The sequence below is a fragment of the Sapajus apella genome, unplaced genomic scaffold, assembly GCF_009761245.1.
Source record: "Sapajus apella isolate SASKATOON/1434 unplaced genomic scaffold, GSC_monkey_1.0 scaffold41, whole genome shotgun sequence".
Classification (NCBI taxonomy): Eukaryota; Metazoa; Chordata; class Mammalia; order Primates; family Cebidae; genus Sapajus; species Sapajus apella.
In genome coordinates, this window is record NW_022436981.1 from 13,683,848 (window position 1) to 13,704,953 (window position 21,106).

The window sequence follows — 21,106 nt, forward strand, 5'->3', positions numbered from 1 at the left end:
AAAACCAAACACCACACGTTCTCACTCATAAGTGGGTGTTGAACAATAAGAACACATGGACATAGGGAGGGGAACATCACACACTGGGGTCTGTTTGGGGGGGGGGGGCTGGCAGAGTGGTAGCAGGGGGCTGGGAGGTTGGAGAGGGATAACATTAGAAGAAATATCTAATGTAGGTGAAGGGGGGATGGTTGTAGCAAACCACAATGGCATGTGTATACCTATGTAACAATTCTGCAAGATCTGAACATGTACCCCAGAACTTAAAGTATAATTTAAAATAAAGAAATGGCAGGAGAAAGCATGAAGACTAGGTGGGAGGTTCCTGAAGGGGGTAGAGAATAGTAGGTACAACCAACTCCACTCAAGATATATTTAGTCTAACCTAATGATGGGTTATGGGAGGCAATTTGGAGTTGTGAAATGATGCCAAGGTAGGTTTCTGGACTATGCAGTGAGTGTAGCTAATGATATCACTGACTAAGAGGGGACTCTAGAGGAAAGTGTATTTTAATTGGTTGTAAAATATTAAGTCACACAAAAATAAAAAATATTTTATGGATTAACATAAATAATTCCTGCTGGACAATGAGAAGTTATAAGCTACTGTGAAGTAAACAACATTTCTACTTCAAATTAAAGAAAACTACATTAACTATAAATGAGATTTTGCCTAAATCTAACCCTCCCTCTTATAGGGAAGGTAAATAGGGGATAGACAAATATAGAGCAACATCACCCAGTTTCCTATAATATTTGCCTTAAGCTAAGCACATAAATAAAAAGACTGCTTACCTTTGACAAATAATCTTTGCAGATAGAGCTAGGAACCTAAATTCAGAGAATTTAAGTAACGTTTGGTAAACTGCCTCATTCCCTGAGTTAGGTTACACTTAAATTTATACTAAGCTTATTTCAAAAGGAGATTGTGCAACTTTTTAAAGTAACTTAAACCATCTTTAGTAATTCTTACTTCCCAACCTAAATCTCTAGTAATTATGCTTTTCATATTCAAAGAGAGGTGATCAATAGCTAACCACATTTCCTGTCTTGCTGTCCTGCTACATTTTTTCCATAGTACTTAACACCATCTGATGTTGTGTGTGTGTATTTATTACTAGTTTCTCCCCAACGCAATGTGAGCTTCAAAATGACAAGAGGGTTGTTTTTCGCTTTTTCTTTTTTCTGTTTTGTTTATTGCTATAACCCTAGACCAGAAGAGTACCAGAAATACAGTAAACACCCTACAAGTATAGGTATATGAATGAGTAAATGACAGAGTAAATAAACAAACAAATCAATAATTATTGAGTTCAACCAGTCATCACTACCGAGAACTCTAATAGTAGAAACAGCCCGACATTCATATGCACAAACTTATCTTTAAAATCACAGATGTTAGATGCGTCACTGACCAATTCTTTGAAGAATTTAATATATAAGTAACATTAGTGTGTATATATGTAATGTCTACAAACATTATTGTATATATTACCTATAATACATATCTAAGTAATCTATTTAAGAGACATGTGAGATAAACATGGAATAATCTACATATGATCCTCCTAGAAGGAGAATGTTGAAGAAAAATGAGTTAGTTGGTCAGGCTCATCTCATAGGTCCTGCTCATTTTACTAACCAATTACCCCCTGCCAAGGGTGCGCTGCAAGGCTGAGAGCTAGTTTTTCCTCCCTGTCCTGTTCTTCTCTACCATCATTCTTGACTATTTGAAAATAGTATCTCTTGTTTGGCTTATGCTCTAAGTTCAGTAAGCCCTCCCTCATAGGCTGTCTTCCAAGTTGTACATATTCCCAGTGATGCTCTTCTGAATGAATTCCAGTTCCTGCATGCCCCTCAAATGTGGAATCCCAAACCAAATCCAACACTCCACAAGCAGGACTGTCATCTCTTTCAATACCGATGTCACATATGCACTAACTATGCCAAACATTGTGTCAGCCACTTAGGCAGCCACATTTCGTACAGTGATCCCTTTTCACCAAGCTTAAAGCTTTCTCTAGAAAAGCCTTATGAAGACATAGTTTCAAATAAGATTTTATTACAGAAAAAAAAAAGATAAACTGCCCAAGTGTAGGATAGTTCATTTGAGGTAAATGGTTCCTATTTTAGCTTATTAGTGAGACTCAAGAGAAGAAAGAAAAGAAAAGAATAGGGACCACATAACCTAAATGAATAAATCTGTTTGCCAAGGAGCTCAAACTGAAGTGGGAGTTCAGGTAGAAACTGTTCTATTTAGAATGTGTTTCATACACTTCACAGCTAAGCCATCTCTTGCAATTCTTTTCTTCAAGCTAAATAATAGCCATTTCTTTGGCCTTTATCCAGTTGTATTCCATTTTCCAATTCTTTAATCTTCATGGCACTCAGCCCCAAATTCCTCACAGCTTTTAAACTGTTGAGTTCCACAACTGGCACCACATTCAGTTAAGGGTCTGGAAGGAGGAAAGCATAATAAATAAGCTTATCTCATAGGCCTTACTTGCTGTATTAATTATTCACCCTAAACAAGTGTAGTCTGCAAGCCTGAGAACTGTTTGTCCACCCCATCCTCCTATTCTCTATCATCATTTGTGAATACTTGAAAATAGCATCTCTTGTTTGGATTATACCTGAAGTTTGGTGAATCCTCCCTCTCAGGCTGCCTTCTGGGTTCTCACTCACTCCAAGTTACACTCTTCTGAATGAATTCCAGTTTCTCCATGTCCCTCAAGTGAAGAGTTCTAGCCCAAATCTAATACTCCAGAGGCAGGACTGTCATCTCTCTCAACATAGATGTTATGGATTTACAAACTATGGCAAAAAGTTGCATCAGCCTTTTAGGCAGCCCTATTTTAATCCGCTTTTCACCAAGATTAAATAACATCTCAAAGACTAGACCGATACATTTATTCCAGTTGAATTTCGCTATAAATAGCTCATTTTCTACATTCTCCAAATCTTTTTGGATCTTCATATTACCTCAAATACAAAAATAAATTTCTGATGAAATCAAGACTTAAGTCATTAAAAATCATAATAAACAAAATTAACATACATTAGTATTTAATGCTAAAGAAAAATAGCACTGGAACTAATAAAAAAAGAAAACATTGCATTTTGGGGAAATCTTACATTTCTAAAAATTAAAATTATAAACCAAATGAGTAGTCAGGTGAAACATTTACACCATATAGAGCAAAGAATGAATTATCTTAATGCACAAGATCTTATTGGTCCATATGAAATATACCCTCACTCCTATAGAAAATTGGCAAAGGAGAAGAAAAGATACTTCACAAGAAAAGAACCCACCCTAAATGTCAGGCTTTCATATTCAACTGCCTACCTAAAATTTCTACTTGAATGTCTAACATATAAATTTAACATAGCGAAAACCACACTCCTGATTTTCCTCACCAAATTCTATCTCCTCCATTCTCGCACGAATCCATAGTGTCCCCTTTGATTTCTCTCTTACTCACAAACCCATATCCAATAGATCAGCAAGTCCTTTCATCTCAAAATTCAAAATATCCCCAAAATGTAGGCAGTTCTCTTCACCTCACCGCTATCACTCTGACCCTACCTGCCATCATCTCACCCATGAATTATTATAAGAGCCTCCTGACTTCTCTTTCTGTGTTTGCCCTCATGTCCCTAAAATCTACTCTCAACTCAGAAGCCAAAGTAATTTCTTTTTAAAATAAGTTAAATCACACCAGTTTTCTACTCCAGTTACTCCATCGCTCACTCCAACTGAAAGGCAAACTCATGACAATGGCCTAAAGAACTCTATGCCATCTTCCCTTCCTTCTCCTTCTTCCTTATCCAAATTTATTTCCTATTAACCTTCTCCCAACTAGTACTTTATATTTTTGTGGTTTGTTCAGTCATGTGACTTTGAAATTCCCTACCTGTGATGACTGCTATTTATTTCTATGAGATTCAATCCTCCACAGAAGGCTGGCCCCTGTGGGCACCCCTAGTGCACTGCAGAGGCACATTAAAGGGGCAAGGTGTTGGGGGGAACTGAATCTCCAACTGTGACCTGGTGACCAACCCACTCCTTTGTACATTGGTAGCAGTGAACTGTCAGTTTTCCCAATTCACTCCTAAGACCATTAATACAGAAAATCATCTCTAGAATTCCACAGCTTAGTCTACTTCTCTCTTAGCAAATATAATGGACTTCATGGAATTTTTTTTTTTTTTTCTGAGGACATGTCTTGCTCTGTCACCAGACTAGAATGCAGTGGCATGATCTTGGCTCACTGCAACCTCTGCCTCCTGGGTTTAAGCGAGTCTCATGCCTCAGCTTCCCAAGTAGTAATCCTCATTCTTCAGGCCAATGTCATGAGTTTGGCTTTCACGCCACTACACCCAGCTCATTTTTGTATTTTTTGCAGAGACAGGGCTTCACCATGTTGTTCAGGATGTTATCGATCTCCTGACTTTGTAATCCATCCACCTTAGCCTCACAAAGTGCTGGAATTATAGGCGTGAGCCACTGCACCCAGCCCACGGGATCTTAGAATATCAGATTAGAGGGAACCTGGGCCTCATCTGGAAACATTTTCTCATTTTCCAGATGAAAAAACTGAGGCCCATAACAGCAAAGCAGCTTTACTCAACAAAGAGTTAAACAACCCCAGATCTCTCCAATGACCAGCTTGGGCTTTTGCTTCAGTAAAGTACTTTACTTCATAGAGAGTAACTAATGATAACAGAAAAGAGAAATGAGCACTGTAAAAATATAAACTCCTATAAAATCATAAGCTAGTGCTATTTCCATATATGGCCTTCTTTAACAAATCAATGCCATATCTGTACAACGCCTTTAGTAGTTGTACTTTTCTGAATTACCTGGCAGGATATATAAATATTTCCCCTACCTCTTTTGTAGTGTTAAAATAGTAAAACAATAATTTGTTCAGACACTGTGATATAGAGATTATTTAACTGACAGAAAACTGAGAAAGAAATAGAAGGATCTGAAATAGCTCTTAAATTTTGGTTGAAGGCACTTTCCTTATGAAAATTAGTATTTCTCCAGAGTGGAATAATTTCCTATTTAAAGTTTCAGTTGGCTTGGCCTGGTTATAATGTGTGTAAGAGATTCAAATTGCTTATTGAGGGGGGTTGCACAGAAACAAGTCCAAACAAAGCAGAATTCCCTTCAAATTGTTCCATCCAAGTTTCCTTGGTCCAGATGGCTCCAATAGCCAAGCCAGAGGCCCCACCCACACCTTCTCACTCCCACTGGGTCCTGGCCTTGAACACGTACTAATGACCCTCAGCTGTTTTGGCTCCCAGGCTTGCTTGTTCTTCCTGCCTGACCACCCAACCTCACATCCCCTGTAGAGGCAATGAAATGTGGGGGAGAATGGGAGACTAGGGGAAGGGGCTGGATATTTAAGAAAAAGTCATACCTTTGGGAAGACAGGATTTGGGCTGATACATCAGTTTCCTACTGCTGCTGTAACAAATTACACCAAACATAGTGGCTTAAAACAACAATTCATTACCTTACAGTTTCAGAGGCCAGAAGTCTGAAAGGAATCTTAGATACAATTAAGGTGTCAGCCAAAATGCATTCCTTGTAGAAGCTCAAGGAGAGCTACCCTTTTCCAACTTCTAGAGGCTACCATCATTCCTGGACTCATGATTGCCTCACTGTGTTTTCTGCTTCCATAACTGACTCTCTTTCTCTGACTAAGACACTCCTGCCTCGCTTTCACAAAGACCTTTGTGATTATATCTGGCTACCCAGATAATCCAGGACAATCTCCCATCTCAAGAACGTTAAATTAATGATATCTGCAAAGTCCCTTTTGCATGTAAAGCAACACATTTACCGGTCTTAAAGATTAGGACGTGGACATTTTTGAGGAACCATTATTCTTCCTCTCACAGCTGCATTTTTCTTTGAGACTACTATCAGACACTACCATGACGATCTATGTGTAAAATCATACACACAGGCACCAAAACACACGCATGCACTGAATGAGATGAGGCAAGTCTATTATAACTTTAGTCAGCATCATAGAGTAATATCCATGAGCATCGTATCAGGCCAACAATAACTCACCTCCAGTACCGCATGCATGGGAAGACTTTTTTTTAAACTAAGAAAACCAAGGGCTGATAGCTTGTGGAAGGCCTGCTCAGCACTCACCTCCAAACATTGCCCGGGATTTTGTATCACTAAAAAGAAGGCATAAATAATTTAATAGTGCTGTCAGGGAGCTCTGTGTCATTATGAGGCATCAGCAGATGATATCAGTGTGTGAAATGTATTGGCTTTGGAGTCAGTATAGCACTTCAGCTGCCAGTAACAAAAAAGTAGTTTCCAGGGAAGGGGTCTCCAAGCCAAGGAGGCTCACATTTATAAAACTCAGCTCACCCAGTATAATTAGAGCAAAACTCACAAAGGACCTCCGAGAAGTATCTTCAGTGAGATTAAGGAAATGCAGGGAGGAAATACAATAAAGTCATGTGAGACTTTAGGTAAAGTGAGAAAGGAATGGATTATAAGAGAAATTATAAGGCAAATGTTGGTATATAATGGGGGTTGAAGATAAATGCAATAGGTAAGAGGTTAAGTTTGGAGTCTATTCATTCAATTCAGTTCCATTCAAATAGAAGCTGTCTTATGATAATTCCCTCAACTTATTCCCCAAAAATAGCCCACATAGCTATTTCAGTGCTATTGGCTCGACCTCTAGCTCATGAAAAGATTTAACTGCTCACACTCTTCATCCAGGACAAGCTCTCCTTTTGTAACTAGAATCAATGCCCTCCAACCTACCTATAGATTTTCTTCCTGAAAATACCCCTTACCTTCCAAACTTTGACTTTTTTTCTTTTGCCTCATTTTCATCATTATGAAAAAAAAAAACTACAATATCTCCCATTTTGAAAAAAAAAACCCTACTTTTAAAACACTGCCCCAATTCTACTGCTCTGTGTCTCTGCTTCCCTTTAGATCTCTCAAAAAAAGCACCTATATTCACTGTCATCATTTTCTTATCTCCCACTCTCTGCTTAATTCATTTCAATCTGTTGTTTGTACTACCCTCCCTGAAATTCTACTCATCAAACTCCTCAAATACCCTCCTATAGCAAATTCAATAGTCTAGTTATAGGCCTGATTCTTCTGGATCTGTTGACAACAATAATACACCTAATAGGATGACACTCCCTGGTTTTCCTCCCATCTCACTGATCAGTCCCCAAATTCCTTGGCTAGACCCACTTCCTCTTTTTCCCCTGTAAAAGAGCCCTGTGGTCAGTCTCCTGCCACCTTCTCTTATTTACATTTTTTTCCTAAGTGATCTCATCTGCTCTTATGATTCTGCATGCATCTACATGAAAATAAGTCCCAACTGGACACCTCAAACGTGTCTAAGAATATAGTCCCAATTCCCCCCCGCTATGGTTTGAATGTTTTCCCCCTCTAAAACTCACATTGAGATTTAATTGCTACTGTAACAGTAGTGAGATGTAGGGCCTTTAAGAGGTAGTTAGGCCCTAGAGACACTGCCGTCATGAAGAGATCAAGGTCACTGCTGTGGGAGTAGGCTAGTTACCAAGGAAGTGAATTCTTGATTTAAAAAGGATGAATTTGACTGACCCGCTTGTTCTCTTGCTTACTCCCACTCCACTACCTCTCATTCACACTCTCATCATGTGATGATTTCTGCCATGACCTTGCCAAATGCTAGTGCCATGCTCTTGGACTTTCCAGCCTGTAAAATAATGAGTCAAATGAACCTTTGTTTAAAAATTACTTAGTCTGTGGTATTCTGGGATAGCAACAGAAAATACACTAAGACACTTTTATAAAACTTATATCTCCCCCAGTCTTGCCCAGTGCAGTAAACGGCACCACAATTCACCCAGCAGCTCAAGGTATACTCCTTTGATTCTTCTTTGACTCCTCTCTTCCTTTCATACCCTATATCTACATGTGCCAGCAATTCTAGTCAGCTTTACATTAAAACTAATCCAGAATCTACTTCTCCCACCGTATCACCCTAGTACAAGCTACTCTTACCACTCAGAATCATGAAACAACCTCCCGCATAGTCTCCTCTCTTCTACTCTTGTCCTTATGTAATCTGCTCTCCAAACAGCATTTATATTTATCCTTCTAAATCACAAAACAAATCACTTTCTGTCTCAAAGTCCCTAAGTGGATTGCCCTCACACTCTTACTCCCTGTGCCTGAGCTGAAAATAATGCTCCCCCAACAACCACACAACATTGCCCTAGCTCTCTGCACCTCCAGGCGGCCACCACTTTTGTTCACCCCTTCAGCCTCCCTTTTGAGAGGGGGTCTTGCTCTGTCACCAGGCTGGAGTGCAGTAGTGTAATCTCGGCTCACTGCAACCTCTGTCTCCTGGGTTCAGGCAATTCTCCTGCCTCAGCCTCCTGAGTAGCTGGGATTACAGGCATGCACCAACATGCCCAGCTAATTTTTTGTATTTTTAGTAGAGACGGGGTTTCACCATGTTGACCCAGATGGTCTCGATCTCTTGACCTCGTGATCCACCAGCCTCGGCCTCCCAAAGTGCTGGGATTACAGGCGTGAGCCACTGCGCCCGGCCCCCATTAGTTATTTTTCATGACCCTCTCCCTCCTCCCACCCTACACCTTCCAATAGGCTCCAGTGTGTACTGTTCTCTATGTGTCCACATGTTTTCATCATTTAGCTCCCACTTACAAGTGAGAACATGTGGTAACTGGTTTCCTGTGTTAGTTTGCTAAGGATAATTAACCTCCCTTTTTGATAATCTTTCTCTAGAGTGGTTTATCTCTGTATCCATCCCTTTCCCATGCAAAACTAGTATAAAAAGCCTCAGCACATTACCACTTCTTCAAAATCTGGCTATTTTTGTTGTTGTTGTTGTTGTTGTTGTTGTTATTTTTCTTAGGAAAATTCTCTCAGGAACTTAAGCAACTCTTCCACCCTCATGGTTAAGGTATCGATGATTTCACATTATATCTATGGTTCTTTCATTCCTTGAACAATTTTGATTCACAATGGAAACATTCCCACTCTTTCACGGTAAGAATTAATGTCTCGTGATAAAATCTCAGGAAATACTTTATTTTGGTGACAATTATGATTTGACATTCGAATATTCAAAAGCTAATTCCTTTTTATTTATTTATTTTTTATTTTTATTTATTTATTTTTTGAGACCGTCTTACACTGTCACCCAGGCTGGCATGATCTCGGCTCATGCAGCCTCTGCCTCTCATGTTCAAGTGATCCTTGTGCCTCAGCCTCTTCAGTAGCTGGGATTATAGGTGTGTGCCACCACACCCAGCTAATTTTTGTATTTTTTAAAATAAAGACGGGGTTTCACCAAGTTGGCCAGGCTGGTTTCAAACTCCTGGCCTCAAGTGACCCACCCACCTGAGCCTCCTGAAGTGCTGGGATTACAGGCATGAGTCACCATGCCCAGCCAAAAGCTAATTCTTAATGTTTGTTTACTCTTATAAACATGCTGATAGTAACTCACCTGTAACTGTTTGCCTAAAGTGCTTTAAAGTTGATTTATGTTCCCTTTACATCTCTAAAGTTTCCTTAAGACTCAGAGGATATTATATTTTTAGTCAGACTATAAATATATTCCAGTGTATACGTTTTTAGGAAAATAACATTACCTTTAAAAGGGTTTTTAACTTGAAAGCTTCCACAGACATGTGGAGAAAAGACAATAGCATTTCTAAAACGAGCTGTTCATGATACTAAGAACTCACTGGACAATATTTTTTATTGAATATTAACTGTATTGCCAAACTGGCTTTAACATTCTCCTCAGCTTGACTAAACTGAGGCAGATTTCTTCCTGACTGTGAATCTCTGACCTCCCTTTTCCTTAGAGCGTTGGCTTTAGAGAATTTATAATTTTAAATTCTTTCTGTTCCTTTGAGATGTAAATGTTTTAAAAAGCTACTTGCCAGTTTTATAGCCCAGAAATGTCTTTCTCAAGGACGGGTGAGCTACCCCTTTGAAATGTAATCATCAAAGAGGATAGTGCCCCCACCATCTTCCAGTGTCTAAGGGAGGGCAGGTGCCTAACTTTGATGAGCACTAATTAGCAAAGGCAGACTTCACAGAGGCAAACATTTGCAAACTGTGAAATAACTCAATGTGCTTAAGGCTATTGATCAACCTCCCATCCAGAGTCCTCTACTACTTTTCCATTAGCTTGTCCTAGTGCCCACGCACCCTAGCTCCCTTTGTTTCAACAGAGTTGAGTTCAGTCTCTGCTTCCTATGGCAGCAGTCATGAATAAAGCCTTCCTTGCCTATTTAACTTTGCTCGGCAAAACTTTTACTTTGACACTATAATCCCAGATATACCGGAGATGACTAAGCTTTCAGTACTCACAGGCTTACCATCTTGACCAGGTTGTCCAGGATAGCCAGGGTTCCCAGGCAGTCCAGGATCACCCTAAGCAGGAAGCAAACAAACTTATGAGTACAAAACAACCAGCCACATTGGTGCAGTCAGGACCAACAAAAGTTCAAAACCAATTCCATTATTTGAGGCTTTTTTTTTTTTTTTTTTTTAAAAAAAAAATTAAAAAAAAAAAAAGGCTAAAAATTATGTCAGATTTTAAATGCTTATTTAACAAATGCATTTTATTATATTGAACTTCCAATGATTTATTTATGTGACCATACCAAGTGTAACTATAGCAAGTATTTTTCACTGATGCAAAATGTGCACATTTATGGTAGGATACATTTTTAGAATTCTGAACAAACTATAAAGTGTCATAGCAAATATGGTCTCCATAATAGAAATATTTGACTCATAAGGCTTTTTTTTTTTTTTTTTTTTTGAGAGAGAGTATTGCTTTGTCACACAGGCTGCAGTGCAGTGATGCAATCTCAGCTCACTGCAACCTCCGCCTCCTGGGTTAAAGCGATTCTCCTGTCTCAGCCTCTTGAGTAGCTGGGACTACGGGCATGTGCCACCACACACGGCTAATTTTTATATTTTTAGCAGAGACAGGTTCACCATGTTGATCAGTCTGGTCTCAAATTCCTGACCTCAAATGATCCGTCTGCCTCGGCCTCCCAAAGTGCTAGGATTACAGGCATAAGCCACTGTGCCCAGCCTACAGACTTAATCCTAAAAGTTACACACACACACACACACACACACACACACACACACACACACACACGTCATTGTCCTATAATACAACTTAACTCATATTTATTTTAAAAATTGTGTGTAGACCATGTGATCTCTCATATACAATTCAAGTTTAAAGCTGCATAACTCTCATTTCTTTCAATCCTGTAAGTGTGTTGCTGTGTTACTCTGTCTACACTTGCAATCTGAAATTAACATAATACTACCATGAGAGCAAGGCCCAAGCCAAACAACTCTATTCCAAGTCCCATAATCCTTGAATACATGTAATATTTAAATGAAGAAAAACCCTTTATCCTTAAACACCTAAGATTTTTAAAGAACACTGTTTCCTACCACATGGCAATGAGCTCAGTCACACTCAATGGAGCTTTTGCATGCTGCCCAGTGGCCAGTACTGACCATTCAGACGGTCACAACCCACGTTAAAAAAAAAAAAAAAAAAACACATGAAAGCAACATTTTTGTGAGGTAAAGGTGCTTTATACTTTAGCTCTAAGAAATGCTAAAAAATATCATATGTATCTATCTCTGAATCCGTGAAGTCTAAATGGAGCATCTTGCTGAAAAATATGAAGTCTCTGCCGTAAGTTTCAGTATGTTCCTATATAGAAGCAAGTGATTTCTATTAATTCTTCGCTTGGTTTTTTGTTTTTGAAATGGGGTCTTGCTTTGTCACCCAGACTGGAGTGCAGTGGTGTGATCACAGCTCACTGTAGCTTCAATCTCCCAGGCTCAAGCGATCCTTCCACCTCAGCCTCCTAGGTAGCTGGAACCACAGGTACAAGCCATCATGCCCAGCTAATCTTTATATTTTTTGTAGAGGTGGCATCTCAATATATTACCCAGACTGGTCTTGAACTCCTAGGCTCAAGTGATCCTCTCACGTCAACCTCCCAAAGTGCTGGTATTATGAGTGTGAACCAATGAGCCTGATCTCTTTACTATTTTTTTTAATCAAAAAATCATTCACATAGAAATCAATCACATACCCAGTGATTAAGGGTACTATTAAAGAGCCAAATTTCATGGAAATACTACTTCAGACTCCTGGCTAGGGAGATTTGTTCCTGAAACAACAGGAAAAATATGGAAAGAACTAAGTGAACTCTATTAAGGAACCAATAAAGCAGGGATGAGCTGTTCACTTAGCAGCTGCCCCCCAAGAGGCTTAGCCTGAGGAAAGGCTGAGAAGAAGGGAAATGTCATTTTTTAAAGACAGAAAGGAGAGCTGTAAATCCAAGGGGGGAAGATAATGCTGAAACATGTAATGTCTTACAGAATAAATATTATTTGTAATTCCAATCCAAGGACTTGTAGTGCTGGCAGGGCATTAGGAAACAACCTTCTGGGTCTCTAGGGAGTTAGAATTTCTCTCTTATTTTGAGAAGGTCCACAGTAATATCCAGCCTCCTTGTCATCCTTCCTTACCCATGTGGTGATTGAACTCACTGTCTTTCCAGAAATTCCATCCTTTTCTTCTCCCTGGAATAAATTCTTTAATTCTCGCTGCACCTTTCTTGTTACTCCATTTTTTCCTGGGGTCTTTTTCTACTGAAATCCTATGACAGCTCTTAAGTAATGTTGTCTCAAAATTTTCCCTTGGTTAGTCTTCATTTACCGTGTGGATTGAGACTCTATAGCAAGTTCTGAATTTTCTATCTTTTTTTTTTTTTTTTTTTTAAGATGGAGTCTTGCTCTGTCACCCAGTCTGGAGTGCAACGGCACAAGCTTGGCTCACCACAATCTCTGCCTCCCGGATTTAAGTGATTCTCCTGCCTCAGCCACATGAGTAGCTGGGATTACAGGCACATACCACCACACCCAGCTAATATTTGTATTTTCAGTAGAGACAGGTTTTCACAATGTTGGCCAGGTTGGTTTCAAACTCCTGACCTTGTGATCCACCTGCCTCTGCCTCCCGAAGTGCTGTGATTACAGGCGTAAGCCACCGCACCCAGCCTTACATTTTTTTTTTTTTTGGTACAATCCTAGGTATCAAGTAGAGATTCAGTAACTACTTTCTGTCTGATGTGCTTCAAATAAAATCTGTCATTGACCCACTTATTTGTAGAATATTAATTATCAGCAAAATCTAAGATATCAAAAGCATTTAAGAGGGTTTAATCTCTACCATCATCTGGCTGAAATAAAAATTTGGCATAGAAAAGGGTGGAAGAGTGTGTGTGTGTGTGTTCCTGTTTTATGATGCATAAAATTATAAAAAAGATATTTAATAATAATGTTTTCAGTTAATCAAAATTAAGTTCCCAAAAGAAAAAACTACCTACAAGATAAATACAATGTGACTTCATAAGGACCATAACACTGGTCAACAGTCCCAAGAGGAAAGTAATCTCTTTTAGGTTCTGCTACTGCTGTTCGAATTTACTGGTTATTTTAACTATTGCTGTCACTGAGTTATTGGAAAAACTCAGGTAGGTTTGGTATCATTGCTATGAAACTGGAAGAATAAAGTAAAATCCTAATTAATTAAGCTGACTGGAGAGAAGGCCAATTTTATTACTGTTAATAAGGCTGACACTCAACCTTTATTGACTGTTATATGCGAAGCACTGGTCCAACAGATTTGCACATATTGAGTTACCGAATTCTTGTAATAATCCTATGAAGCAGGTACTTTTGTTATTCCCATTTTCTATATAGAAAAACTGAGGGCCAGGAAAGTTAGATAACTTGCCCAAGGTCATACAGCAGTGTTAGAGATGGGATTCAAACCCAACCAGTTCAGTTCCAGGGTCCAAACTCCTAAACACTGCCATTCCTGTCCACAATAATACACTGATCAGAACCAGACCGAGGAATGCTAGAAAATCCAACAAGGAAAAAATATTCCCCAATATGTTAAATTAGATGCATGACTTATTATTATAAAACTGTGACTAAATTCCAATCCACTTTATTCTAATTTAGTTGAAACATTTGCACATTTTGAGTTTTCAAAAATATGTATTCAGCTGAAAAGCAGTATCTATTTATGTTGATCTGAATTTGTGCTGCAGGATTTGTAAGCTGTTGACGGAGTGGAAATGTCATGGACTAAGCTAAAACATCTCTGAATACGGTCTCTCAAGTAATGTAACCACAAATAAAGTAAGAAACAGTTGTGCTTCTAAAAATAAGCTCATATTTTAAGTTGTTCATCCAAGGCAAATGTCTTTGGAATTCTTCATATAAGCCCAAATATGATGTTTTCAAGTCTTCATTTCAAAAACCTTACGGCTTCATGCTACCCCTCCGGTCCCCACAAGAGTATCTGACCTAAGACCTATTCCGCTCTCCAAAACCAACCTCTTTCCTCCCTCCGAACCCAAGTACCACTCCCTGAAGCTAGAATTACTCTATTCAGTCTGAAAAGATTTAACATAAAAATATGAATGCCCTTGGCCCTTGAAATTTTCCAAAGGCTTTTGTGTTTTAGACAGAGGGTACCTTGATAGTCCCAATGAATCTCTAATTGGCAGAATTATCAGGGTATAACAAAGGGTGTCAACAGAGATATAGCTATAGTAAAAGTGCTATCTTGGAGCAAAGAATCCTAACCCAAAAAAGGTAAAAATGTCTTCTTTCCACTTCTGACCTAATACAGCTAACATTAAGGTTAGAACAAATGTAGGAGTTTGTTCCTACAGATGTTCCTCTGGCTACTGAAGTAGGGGAAGAAGCTGTTACTTGCGTGCATGGGTCATTTAAAAGGAAATTATCTGCAAACTGGGGTTGACCTGGATCTTTCTTGCAGAACAGAACCATTTCCTATAGGTGTAACAAGGGGGAGGGGAGGCTCTTATTGTTTTGAAAATTTCATAATTCCTTCAACAAAAATTATTATTGTTAAGCACTGTGCCAGACTAGAATGCCAAAGGAGAATGTTCTTTTTATTAACCTTCATTGTGAACAAAAGAAGGTATGGCATATCCAAACGATTCCAACGGATTCATTAATCATTCCCTGTGTTTGTCATTAGAGATAAAAAAAAAATAAGTTATTCTTCCAGGCTCACAGACTAGTGACAGACAATTTTTTGATGCCTGATGAAGAGTTATAATAACATGATAAGTCTAAGTGTGATGTACCTTGTCATTTTGACCTGGTTTTTTTAACAGTGTTGTTATATTTTCCAGAAATCTAAAGAACTTTAAAAAACTATCTTAGAATCAGCACTTACCCATTTATCAATACAGAAATTTCTCCTCTGTTTCAGTCTCAGCCCAACACTCAGCTCCTAAAACTCTATTTCTGACTAACAGAAAGGCTAGATCTGTTCTTCACAGGTCACTATCTTTTGATGGAGTTCTGCAAAACTTTCCAGAAAGCGTATAACAAAAATGGCCAATAAGCCTCAGTGGAATCTAAAGTAAACTTGTCTCATCTGTTTAAATTCAGGTTCTGTTGAACTAATTAAAACCCTATTAACTTTCTAAGCCAGAATAAAATGTTGCTAGGGATTCTGTTTTTTACACACAGGTCGGTGATCTGAGTAAGGAACCACTTCCAGGATAAAGAACCCTAAATGGATGGAAGAGTGTGTGTGTGTTCCTGTCCTCCTGCCAGATTTTCTGAAGAAAATGGAAAGCAGATCAAAAAGTCATGCCAATTTCAAGATTGGTGGAAAACTGCAATTTCACTTAGAGTAGTAGGTGGCAATAGGGCTAGATTATGACTAAGAAAATGAAAATGAGAAACACATGAAACTTGGAAAAATTAAAAATTAGAGGCTTCACCAGATAAGACAATGGGTGTGCTAAAAATTTAGTGTAGCAAGTACATGGGTAAAAATAGGTGATGGTACAAGACATCTATAGGACCACAAATGATAATCAAAAAACATCAGAGGCTTCAGGTGCCTCCCCAAAGTGAACAGCCCCTTGGAGACCCTGGAGATGGGAGAGGTGGCTTGAAGTTCACTGAGAGTCAGAAAACGGGTCTCTGATTTATACATTATATCTCATGCAGGTCAAATTACTTTTATGTATACTATTCCAAGGAGATTACATTATATGAATATATATTTTTAAAAGAATCTACTGGTAGGACACACCAAGGTGTCTACCAGGTTATATTCTCTGAGGAGAACTTTATAGATATTTCTCCTTTATGTCAAGGAACATTAAATAATAGGTGGTTACTTTAAAGATTATTTGGATTAACTTTTCTAAATGCTATCTAAAAATAATTTACAATAAATTGATTATGCATTGCATTCCAATTTAAAGCCAGGCAGAGATTTACTTTGAATGACAGGTCAAATGTATACTTCTTAAATTCTGTATATTTCTTGATTTTAACAGTTAAGGATGAAAATGAATAGAGAAATATGCATAAAAGCCAGAAAGATTTTAATTATCTTGGACCAGCAGTCCAAAAAATAAAACTTTTTCAGTTTTAATGATTGAAATACTAATTACAAACTCACTTTTGCAGCATATATACTAAAGTTGAAACACTAATTAGAAAATTCAGTCTAAATGAACATTACAATTCATATTTAACAAAAATGACTGTGGTCACTTCAAGTAAGAGGTGGTCAATACACATAAACATTACGTTTTTGCTTGGGGAATCATACTTGCTTTCAAGTTACACATTATTTTATTTAGGTGATATTTACAAACAAGATTTATCCATAGTGGAAAAACCACTACACTTCTCAGTGTCTTAGGCTGTATCTAAGTGATGCCACAATAAACACAACTTATTTAAAAATTTAGTCATTAATATTAAATTGCATAGAAAAATATTCAGAACATATTATATACAAAACAACTGGTTATAAGATAGTACACACACAATGGCTCCAATCATATAAAAATGCTCGTGTACATTTGTATACAAATCAATATGTCAATATAACTGGAACATGTGCATATACAGTAATACGGAAGTGACCAAAAGAGTATACACCCCAAAAGTACATGATTAAGTGAAATAAATATATGTGGCTCTATTTTTGAACTAGACATTAAAGTCACAATAATAAAATCAATTTAAAATTTCTTACTTCATTTTTTCCATCTGAAAATTATTTTGACAAATTAAGAACTTAGGCATTTAAGAATTTAGACTATGTCTTAAACAAATGTCCTTTCTCCATTTTTAACCAGATTGTAAGGAAGTATTGTTTGTGGGAGCTAGCAGCAGTATTTGGGGGAAAATAAACAACTAAACAAGTAATACTGTCTCAGTTTAATGTGGAGGACAGATATCAGTTTTAGGTTCAAAAGGTACTCCAATCTAGCCTAGATTAGAATACACTTATTTTTCTAGAAAAAAAAATAACCAAAACTGAGGTTTTAAACTGTGTAAGACATCAGAGAGAAATTTCTCAACAGGATCAATGGTGATTAGGAATTGTATGGTTTACTCCACTCTTGTTTGCGTGTTTTAACAAAAACAGCAAGTTAGGTGTTACTCACTTTGGGGCCTTGAAGTCCTGGTTTTCCCGGAGGACAAATACAGGGAGCTGGAGTTGAACCTACATCACTGGGACCGTTAAGGCACTACAAAGAGAAAAATGGAAACGGACAACAAGCGTGGAAAGATACACAGGCACATGCACACACAGGTTTATGCATTTATATATTTCTGTAAAGGGGTAAAAATATCTTACTTCGCTTTTGAGTTTTATTTAGCCCAACCCAATAGGAAATTACAAATCATAAAAATCCATAAATATTAAATACATTGAAGTTACATAAAAATGGGTTCTATTTGTCTAACATACATACTTACAGCTGTTGGAAAAGAGCTCAACAGTCCCACAATACAAATGTCACCTTAAGGGGAACAATAGTATCCAGGCTTACCTCTCCATTCTGAAAGAAAAACAACAAATGTGTTTTAAAATGTTTTTAATAAAATTTATAAATTATTAACCTAATTTACAAAAATTTCACTGATTAGAGATATATGAAATCTGAAAAACAACAAGAGCCAAAATATTTGCCTGCATTTATCCTAAAAACTCACCTATCTATACATGTTACTACTCCATTCATATAGAGGATACAGGAAGGATACGTTTTCTTAAGATGAGTAGAAGAAGAAAATTAAAACATCAAAGCTGCTTGATATAATGGCCATGCAAGATCAAAAATACCTCCAGATGAGATTTATATGCTGTCTTGAAATTTCAGAAAATCGTTTAAAAAAAAAAACAGAAAAAAATGCTGAGACACATCTGAGCAAGTCACAAACTACATGCATTAAAATTTTGCACTTTAGAAGAGCTTCTTAAAAAACAGACTGCATTTTATTGAATAACATACAATTTTAAAGGACATCAACTTTCCAAACAATAAAAAATTAGATTAAAAAAATTACAAGGTTGGATTGATGGTGCAAAAGTCAAAAGGGCCACAGAAAGTCACAGCTGAGAGTAAAACACGAGACATTAAAACATCAAATGGAAGTGAGATTCAAAATCTGCAATCTAAAGCTGTGCTTCATCATATGAGAGGATAATAGTAATGATCATATGTGAACGCAGAGAGAGACATCAATAAATGAAGTATGCACAATGAATTCTCAAATGCAATGACTTATTAATGCTTTTAAAAGGATTTATATTTCAAGTCATAAAAATCTAAAATAAAAATGAACATGCTTAAACAGTTATTTATTTAGAAAACCCAGAATGAATCCTTTCTAGAAAAGTCTGTTTGATTACAGATCTTTTAAATGTGCTGTTCTGTGTCCTCAAGGTTTTAGAACATGTGGATTCATACATTATTCCATTTGATAGGAAAGAGAAGTTGATGACAACACAACTACACACTTTTTTTTTTTTTAAGACAGGGTTTCACCATGTTGGTCAGGCTGGTCTTGAACTCCCGACCTCAGGTGATCTGCCTGCCTTGGCCTCCAAAGTGCTTGGATTACAGGCGTGAGCCATGACTCCCGGCCAACTACACACATTTTAAAAACTATGACTGACTCAAATATCACTGGGAATCCACAATGTTAGAAAGTTGTACAGCATTCTACCATATTTCCACTAGCAGTAATTCACCAATTTTTTGTGCAGGAGAAAGGGGATTGATTACACACACACACACACACACACACACACACACAGATGCTATGAATTTTAGCTTATAACCTTTTTGCTCCTAACACATTAATGAAAATAAATAGAAACACTGCTTTTATCCTAGAACTATAATAAAATCCTACTTAAGTATCATCACCAAGAAAAGTATTCATTATTTCACTGACACTTTGAGAAAAAAAAAGTCAGTAAAAAGGAAAAATAATTATCTCCAGCTCTTCAGAACTGTACTGTTTGGAGTATGCTGTCCACATGTGTAATATACACTATTATATTGTTAAATTACACATAATTACATTAAGTATAATAATGTATTTCACACACTGACATTCAGACAAAGCATCCTACATTTTTCTGGAGCAGGTCTCATTTTGCTTTACCTGAGCAGTAGAATAGTCACAGTCATAGATGATGAAATAAACATTTCCTTGTGATCTTCAACTCACACTTGCACACTAACACATAATTTCATTTCAATTATAAACCTCAAAATATGTTTCACTTCATGTAACTTCACTTCCACTAACATTTAAAAATAAAATTTACTCTACTTATTAAATACTCAGATATTATCTGCTTTTTATTTATTGCTTTGAAAGTACAAAAGCAACATCTGGGAAAAAATAATCCCTCCTACTTACAAATCCAGGAATCTCACATGCCGTCTCCCGGTTGTTCTGCTCTGGGTCACAGTAGATTCGCAACTTTTGGACATCAAACTAAGAACAAACACAAAACCAGTAGAGTTAAAGTTGAGGCACAAGCGAATTGTTTTGTAAGAGCAACTCAGATACACAGAAACCTCCATGATGGTTAGTAATTGTGTAAGGTTTACATCACAGCACTTAGCTAAAACAAAAAAACAGAAAATTTGAATATTTAACATACACTATAAAGATGTGATACAACATAACTCCTAAAGAAAAATTCCCTAGCACCAAGAGAATATCTCCAATTTTCTCCAGGAACTCAGTGAGGCTTTTTTAGCACTCATGTATTAAAAGCTAATCTAAAGGGCATTCTGTAGGACACTTAAAAGCTTTCCCAGGTTTTCTGTATTTATCCTACATCAATATAACATTCCTGATTGTATAGGGCGGGCTCAAGAAGCCATCTTTCGTCTTTACTATTTAGTTGCTGACATGGAGAGTTGTATGATTAGTAGGTCCAGCACCTGTTAATGTTTAAATATTTACTACAATTTGACATGTAGCATTAATTCATAGAGATCGCATGTGTAAACACACATTTGAAAATGAGAGTCTTCCTTTAATAGAAACAGTGCAGGAGGGACATACCTTTTCAAATAAAGGATTTTTCTAGAAATGGCTTTTACAGACACATTTCTGCATTCAAACAAAGATACTCCAGTTTAAGGAGATATCAAAAAAGTCAAAACAAAACTTTTGTAGGTATAATTTTAACATACCACAATTGCTTTATTTTTAAGAAACAGATTTGTTTGTGAAGAATCCTGACATGAATTAATCTAATTTTATCCTTGCGGCTGTAAAGACAGTTTTATAGCCCCACTTACAAATGAAACTATATTCTCTTTTCCACATTCATTACTTAAACTATGTTTCTCTTGGGGAACATTAAATTAACGTTTCCTAGAAATGTAAAATTCTACCCTAAACCCAGGGGAACATTTCTCTACATATTCTTATAAAAATATTAAGTCCAATTCTGCATTATAATACATATACTTACACATAATTTCACTAATGAGCTGACCACATTTTGGCGAACATAAGGGAATTCATAACTAAGTTAAATACAATTAAATATGGTGAAAACGATTACACAGGAGAGTAAAAGTTTCCTTTTATATACTTCAAAGAGCAAAT

At 37.2% G+C, this 21,106-nt stretch overlaps 1 protein-coding gene across 3 annotated transcripts in view; it reads right to left on the bottom strand.

Annotated features, from left to right (window-relative positions):
- The window catches only part of COL21A1 (collagen type XXI alpha 1 chain), a 191,111-nt gene that overhangs the window by 92,375 nt on the left and 77,630 nt on the right, over positions 1 to 21,106 (bottom strand). For 2 of the 3 annotated variants that reach the window (XM_032299751.1, XM_032299750.1), the window contains exons 7-10: positions 19,898 to 19,975; positions 18,013 to 18,021; positions 17,623 to 17,706; positions 10,412 to 10,474 (exon numbers count right to left, since the gene is read on the bottom strand). In XM_032299751.1, coding sequence (XP_032155642.1) covers positions 10,412 to 10,474; positions 17,623 to 17,706; positions 18,013 to 18,021; positions 19,898 to 19,975 — 234 coding nt within the window. Of the gene's footprint in view, positions 1 to 10,411; positions 10,475 to 17,622; positions 17,707 to 18,012; positions 18,022 to 19,897; positions 19,976 to 21,106 lie in introns of those variants that run through there. The other variant, XM_032299752.1, reaches the window with a different exon arrangement.